The sequence below is a fragment of the Chlamydotis macqueenii genome, chromosome 20 (genome assembly GCF_036417535.1).
Source record: "Chlamydotis macqueenii isolate bChlMac1 chromosome 20, bChlMac1.mat, whole genome shotgun sequence".
NCBI classification, from domain to species: domain Eukaryota; kingdom Metazoa; phylum Chordata; class Aves; order Otidiformes; family Otididae; genus Chlamydotis; species Chlamydotis macqueenii.
Genome location: NC_141575.1, coordinates 2,195,673 through 2,203,406, shown reverse-complemented (window position 1 = coordinate 2,203,406; position 7,734 = coordinate 2,195,673). Strand labels below are relative to the sequence as shown.

The following is a 7,734-nucleotide window of genomic DNA, read 5'->3' as shown; positions in this document are numbered from 1 at the left end:
CCGTTAAGGTGGACAAATAATTTTTATTCGTGCATGCAAATACATGTCAATACTGCAAACTTCTTCCATCACGTCTCTCAAACACCGAAAACCAGGATGCTCTATCCGTGACCAGCCAAAGCTACAACCTCTTCACCTCAGCGCTACGGCAAACACACACGGCACCGCCCCGCCGGGCCCCCCTACTTCTAACACGAAGGGAAACATTACCATCGGGAACTCAAAACCGAAATAAACGGAATAGAATTTACTCCCCCATATATCCCCATTTCATTTTACAGATTTTTTTTTTTAAATTATAGTTTTAAATAGAAGCTGAGAATGCGCCATAAAAATGAGCATTAAATCCATCGTAGCGATGGTGCCTGCTTTATACATGATGGGTGTACACCATCTTTTATTTCATTTACATTTCAATCGAACAATAGATTTGCAAAGAAAATGTCTAATACAGACGTAAAAATATTCACACTAGAGCTTCACAATCGGTTGTACAATTGACAAACAGGCCTCTTTTCCCAAACTTTCCAGCTAAGCAAATTTATAAAATGTAATCAATGCAACAAGAAAAAAAAAATTTTCTTTAAAACTTCCAGGGAAAAGAATACGCAGTAAACAGTATAAATGCGGACAGCAGATGCTGCAAGCTAACCACGATACTTCTGAGTGGCTGTACAGTGGGTATGTGCAGTACAAAGAAAAGCCACGTGTGTTGTATCACAACTACCGTATAATGTACTTGTTTGCCCAGCTAAGAAAATGCATGCATTTCCATGCCTTGGATTAACTGAGATCTACTCTGGATAAACTGATGGGCTATGTGCAAATGACCTTGGCTTTTGGCAGTAATAAATGCAGCCAGGCTCTCTTTTATTTCAGCTTTTACAGCAAAATCTTGAGTGATTAAAAGCTTCCACAAGCATCCTTCTTAAATAACAGGGTGTAGTACTATGTTCCGGTATTGGCCATTTTGATTTTTCAGATTTGGTTTATTTCATCACTGACAGCTGTTTGTTTGTTTTTCCCTTGTCGTGCTCCCTTGCCAGCAAAGAGATGCACGGTGATGACTACTGCCAAAGTCAGCTGTTCATTTATACTGGAAAATTGGGTCATTTAAAAAGCACATTTACTGTGTTCTGCTTGCAGAAGAGGTCCCTCAATGGGAGGGAAATTCCTAACAAAGGGATTAAACTACAACATAAAGAATGGACTTTTACATATAGATAATCCAATCATTTCTCATTTTGTTACACTCTCAAATTCAACATCTTCCTTTAATAACAGTCTAATAATAATGAAAACTCTGTTCACAAATATGATCAAGCAGTTGCTGGCATACACTGTTTATGTACAGCAACAGGTACAACTTGACAACTTGTGCTTTAAAAAAGCAAACAAAACCAATGTTTGGAACTATTCTGAGTTTAGACCAAGTTATTTTAAGCCTTCTTTCCCCAGCTGTTTCTGACCACTGTGCATTATTCTGTACCTCATCCAGCCCAGTACACTATTATACAAGAACAGCATTCAGCTCTTGAGTACAGGATAAATTTAAATTTCAACTGTGTTATCAAAGCACTAAAACCTTCCAAATTAGACTTCTACAAAGAGCAATTAAGAGCTTATTTAACATAATCAGCTGCATACAACTTTTTTTTTCCCCTAAATCAAACGTCAAACTTTAGTGTCCCTGTACTAGACTACCAAGAACCAACGCCAGTTTGCTTTGCAAAGAGTCTAACCTTTCCTTTGAAGGGTCTAGTATACATTCTACAATGCAAAATCTGCATAAACACTAAGATTCATTTCTTGTCACCTGTTTACAGGAACAAAATATCAGTAGCAGGGCAATCACTCTGCTATAAGTATATGTTAAGAATGTACAGATATACTTTCTCACACAAACATTCTCCCAGCACGAGCATTAGTCTCCGTTAAGACCTATGTGGGAAATGAGGCAAACCAAGGAATGAATCCAGGTAGTGAGGCAACACAATTAACTTAGATACTAATAATTCCTGTATCTCTTGCATGTGAAATCCCTGCTGTACCCCTAGTGGGGGAAAAAAAAAAAAAAAACAAAAAAAACACCAAACCAAAGCCCAAAGCAAAACAACCCAAAATGCTTGTCCAAGCAAAGCAAAAGAGCCAATCTCTTTCCCCAATCTGCTATGGGCCTTTTTTTCTGAAAGGTAAGTTAGGCCAAAACCTAAATGGGAATCACTGCTATTAACACACAAGGATTAGTCACTATATCTCAGTGTCAGAAAACAAGCCCTTCCACAGCCCAAAGGCACCTGATTTGCAACTAGACAAACGAATACATACTTGTTTGTATAGGGTGAAGGGCTGACACTTCACCAAAGCAAGCAGCCAGAACTAGGTTCCCACCTGTAGCTTCTCCTCGTCAGGACACTGGAGGGCATAAAGTTTCATGGCAAAAACCACACAGTCAATGTTAAAACCAGCAGACAAAACTGGCATGCTGTTAAAACCCCCAAATAATTATTTTGCCTGCCATTCTATATATTAAAAATTCAACTAAATAAACCTAGCCTCAGTTAAGAACCAACTTTCCATATGAAGTGTATGGTCATCCTAGAGAACTGCTATATCATGGGACCTCCTGCTGCAGACAAGAATATATAGGTACATTTGTTCTTAAATACGCCAATATGGTTGGCAGGAATATGTTAGGCTTATGTAATTTCACTGGACAAACAGGCAAATGTGTGTAAGCAGCTTATCCCAATCTCCCTCCAGCACAGCACAACCAAGTTTTTAAAATCGCAATTTTAAAATTAAAAAGTTAAGGTAAATACACAATCAATTTATGTAGTATATATTCACCCTCAGATCATGCTGAAGATGTTCTGTGGAGTTCTGGTGCACAGAGGGCTCTTTCCCTGAGGGCAAATAAGGACTTCTCAAACCTTTATATTTTCTCTATTTTTGTAACAAAATAGCAATTTAAAATTTAAAAATCTTTTAAAAAAATTACATCACCTTCAACATGGAAGATCTCACTGTTTAAATATCCATGAAAGAGACATACTTGTTTGCATATCTGTTTTGGAATTACATTGTACAGCAAATAATAGTATCTCAGAAGCATTTCAAAAGTAATATAAATTCATATTTACAGAATGGTCTTGGTATAAAATATACAACAATCATATTTATGTCTAACATTCTAAGTTAAAGTTAACATCAATAGGAAATAAGTTAAGGTGACAAAGGTGGTCTGGTTCTCGTATCCATTCACTTCAAGTTGCAAGTGAAACAAAGCATCAGTCTAACCCTAGCTATGAGGTGGCACTGGCTATAGGAAGGTACAGCAACAGCCAAAGGAAACTAAGAAAAGACTACTTGACTGTTTTTCTACATACATTCCTTTACATTTGAGTATTAAATAGATGTGTAAGATCTTCCATACTGACACCAGAATATCAAAACTAACCCTTGGATTTTCAGGTATATTTACAATGTAACCATTTCATGGACAGGTTCATTAGGAGAGATATCAAACACCAATATTTACTTAGTCTAATCAGTAACCCTCAGGGAAATGCCAACCCCCACCCCCCAGAAGCGTGCACAAAACAGTTATCAAAATCTTACCCGACCACATAGCTGTGATTTTGTAAAATAACAACTCAGACGACCAGTAACATGATCCTCTTTAAGCATTTTGCTAGCAGGAAAAGCCCTTACATGCAGTACACCTGGTGAAAGATCAGCTTGGCTTAAAATATTCCAGTACAATTTTTCAGAGTAAACAACTTCACAGAAGTTAATAAAAACATAAAAAAAAATGTAAAACTTGTCACAAAGAAAAGTAAGAGGACAAACAAGAAGATAGTAATCATCAGGAGGGAGAGTCCTGCCTTTTAAAAAAAAAAAGTGGATTTTTAAGCTTCTCAAAAGAAATATGCCCAGGGCTCTAGTTCGTGTGCATTTATGAAAACCAATTTTCAGTTGACATGTCTAATGATTCTCAGTCACATCTCAACAGGGCATAAATTCATACATTTTTCAGTACTCTGAAGGTCAGATAATGCTATATTATTGTATTTTCAAGGTCTCTGAAAATAAGTTGCCACTGAACAAGCAAAAATTAAACCTGAATACAAAATTATGATTAACAACATTTAACAAAGGTAATACAACCGCCTTAAATTCCCAATATTTAGTTTAAATTAAAAACAAAACAGTACAAAAAACAGCAATACCATCTTGTTAGTCAGTGCAAACACTACATACAGGGTTTTCAAAGGAAAGCCAAGAGCACCTGATACTTTTTGCCAAGTCATCTGGATTCTATAATCTCCAAGTTGAGAACTATTAATAAAAAGAAAAACAAAAAGAAAGAAAACCCAAAATTTCTGTTACATTAGTGCATAACCTCTCAAAATGGTGGAAAATTGTTTCACGAATAAGTTGGGGAAATCAATACCTAGTACATTAGCTGGAGGACTTAGGCACTTGGTTTACTTCTGATAACTTTACTTGGACAAGTAGCCTGTGTATGTGTATCTATAGTACTAAAGCAGAAATTGGGGGGTAGGGAATGGAAACAAAAAGCTGCAGCAAAGCACTGCACCACAGACCTGCAAATAACGTAGCAGTGCAAAGCTAATGGCGTGTTAACCCTGTAAAAGTCTCAAGTCCAAATCTCCACCTCTCATCTTCAAACAGGAAACAATACTCCATGCAAAGTTCCACAACTAAAGAAAAAGCAGCTGCAACAAGACACAAGTTCTTCTCTCATGAAACAAAATAGAGACAAATAAGTTAGTCTTCCTTTCACTAGATGTATCATCGTAGGATCCTGCTAGTTTAAATAACTGAGTTGTTAGTTTTCTACAGAAGCCATTTTAAACAAGAATGGCTCAGATACCGCACCGGATTGCTACAAACTCATAAAAAGCTGCTTTAAGCTTAAGTAAAACAATGTCCAAATTCCATTCATTTGTGGAAAGTGAACGCCTTACCCTAGTAAAGTAAGTTTTTTTTTTTTCTTCAGAATGCTAATGCGAGAGGGGCTTGAAGTATCAAAGAGTCCACAGGAAATGCATGACCCCAATATTATTTTTTTTAAAAAAAATATACATTATATAATATATATTATATATATAAAAAGCTAGTGTAAATGCTTCCATGGTGTGGTCACAAGCTGGAAAGATGAATGCCTTTCAGCTGTTAACCATCCTGCCATTTGCAACAGGCTTTAAAAAGTCATTTTTATCCTCAGACATAATGTGAGCAGTTTTCAAAATGAGGCTGCCAACACTGACTGATGTGCTGATGGGCAGGCAGCTTGCATTGCTAACAGATGTTGTGATCGGCTGACTGAAGCAAGAAGTTACGGGCAGGATTGTTTTCTGCTCCTCCCTGAGGAGAAAAATAAGTTACACAAATATTAAACAAGTACATGCACAAGTATCCGGAACTGAATTGTGTGCATTAAATAAATACTGACATAAACTAATTTTTAGCAACAGGCTAAACATCTTACTATGGAACGGTACGCTCAAGATGTTAAATGCAGTCTGCCTCATTTTCAAAGGCTGCATTACACGTTAAAGACTACAGAACATAGAAACCTAAAATAGTGTATTTTAAAAACTACCTCTCTATGGAGATTTGTGCAAACAGTATGACATTTAACCTTTTGAAATTTTTCTTAATTTCTGTTAACTATAAAAATACTTTTGCAATTTTTGCTTACTGAATGTGAAAACTATTTTTAACAGCTGTGACGCGTTTCAGTATACGATCACCACAATGCATACGGACAATGGTACCATCCTGTGCCTTTCATATCTGTGACCTAGTTCTATTTCTTAACAGGTTCTTCTCACTTCACCATGTATACACAATGCAGATGTCTAATCGGAGTCTGAGCAGGTACGTAGTTCATCCTTAAACAATCATGCTTCAACTATTCTGATGCTGCTGTTTGTCTAGTACTGGCAGACACTGCTGTTTTGTCTAACACTCACAGAATCACAAGGTCTTCACCTAAACTTTGTCTCTTCTGTTCCATAGATTCTTTCTGGTGCTGCTTTAGTGGATGTCCATTCTCTACAGTTGTTCCATTGAGCAGCTGATCATCTTGAGGACTAATACCTAGCTGTATATCCAGAATCTCCTACAGGAGAAAAGGAGAAACGTCCATCAGTTCTGTCACTACCAGCTTTTCATTTTCCTATTATGTTCCATTACACAAAGCTGATGGAAATTAGAGTCTCATCACAAGACTCCTTATTTTTATTTCATGCTATTGGAACGTCTACCACATTTTACTACAGGAAAAAGGGAAAAAAAAACCCAGTTATTCAAAGATGGCCGTGAATGACAACAGTAGTATGAACATCAGTTGCTAAAAAATGGTTTCTCAGGTGAGATATGAAGGAGGCAATAAAAACAGTGAGAGCTGTTTCAGTCATTAGGAGCAGAGGAAAGGCTAAAGATAATGGTCCTTCCATCCATGTAATGGCGAGTCACAATTCCACCAGAACAAAAGCTGCAGTGAGTACTGTAAGCCAGTATTGGAATGTATTATGGAATATGTTCCAGATAAGAACCTTGATTTCTTTTACGTGTACAATGCTTAAAAAAAAAAGTTTTATGTCTGCACAACAAAGGAGGAAATTGCATAGAAGAAACTGAGGCAGATGCACAGAATTACAAATAAACAATGAAGTAGTAGTGAAAACAAAAGAATACTGGATTACAATCATTTAAATGACTTTACTATTAGAATCAGATGAGCATGAACTTTAAACTAAATTATCACATTTAAATGTAAACTTCAATGTAAAACATTCTTAACTACAGTTCCAACACTGGAGGGGAAGGGGAAAGGAAAAGACTCCCCATCATTACTAATGCTATCAAAAGATAAAGAGCAAAAAGCTAAAAGCTATGAGAAAGAACACAGCGAGCTGTTTTTAACTTCGGAAATTCTAGCCACCTGGTATCAGAATGAGAAGCGTGAGACCCCTAGTGTTAAAATAAGGCAAATGTTTGATATAGTCACTGCAAAGACTAAAACGAAAAGGCTTTGCTATCAACATCATCTACTAATTCACAAAGAAATTTTACAAGGTTTTTAATAACTAATGAAAAGACCCAGTGAGCTCTTCAGAGACACAGATTTGTTGTACTTACTTCTATTTGTTCACCTTGCCCATCAGTTTCGTCTGTATCAAGGGCTGACAGCTCCAATTCAATGTCTCGATCTGGCTTTGTGTCTGCGCAGTCTTCAGTATAATCAGTCTAAAAAAAAAAGGAATTAATATGTTCTGTAAATATCAAGTTGGCTTTTCACCTGCTTCAACAACACTCAAGTACTGAAGTGAAAAGAGAAGATGCATTTCTAGGACACAACATTTCTATAATACAAAAGAGTTAGACACAAATAGAACTTTGAGCATAGACAACATAGGATACAAAGCTAAACGTAATCACATTAAAGTACTGAAACAGACAGATAAAATGAATAATGAAGTAGAAATTTCTGGACAGCCCATTGGCAGAATGTTTAGATTCACAAAAATGTGCAAGTAGAATAAAGAGTAATGGTTGCATAAAAATGGATTGTCACATTCTTCTCATTTTGTAAATGTAAATGAAACCATAGCAGATGAACCTGCTTGATCTCAGGGAAACAACTGGGTGCAACAACAATATTGACTTAACTTGCACAGAATGTGTTATAAATACTTG

At 36.5% G+C, this 7,734-nt stretch overlaps 1 protein-coding gene across 7 annotated transcripts in view; it reads right to left on the bottom strand.

The window, feature by feature from the left end:
* Positions 1 to 3: 3 nt before the first annotated feature.
* Positions 4 to 7,734, bottom strand: part of RC3H2 (ring finger and CCCH-type domains 2) — a 30,603-nt gene continuing 22,872 nt past the window's right edge. For 5 of the 7 annotated variants that reach the window (XM_086763554.1, XM_086763557.1, XM_086763558.1 and 2 more), the window contains 3 exons: positions 7,177 to 7,284; positions 6,006 to 6,154; positions 4,216 to 5,394 (listed from right to left, as the gene is read on the bottom strand). In XM_086763554.1, the coding sequence (XP_086619680.1) occupies positions 5,196 to 5,394; positions 6,006 to 6,154; positions 7,177 to 7,284 (456 nt within the window). In that variant the 3' untranslated portion in view covers positions 4,216 to 5,195. Of the gene's footprint in view, positions 3,726 to 4,215; positions 5,395 to 6,005; positions 6,155 to 7,176; positions 7,285 to 7,734 lie in introns of those variants that run through there. The other 2 variants (XM_086763556.1, XM_086763559.1) reach the window with 2 other exon arrangements.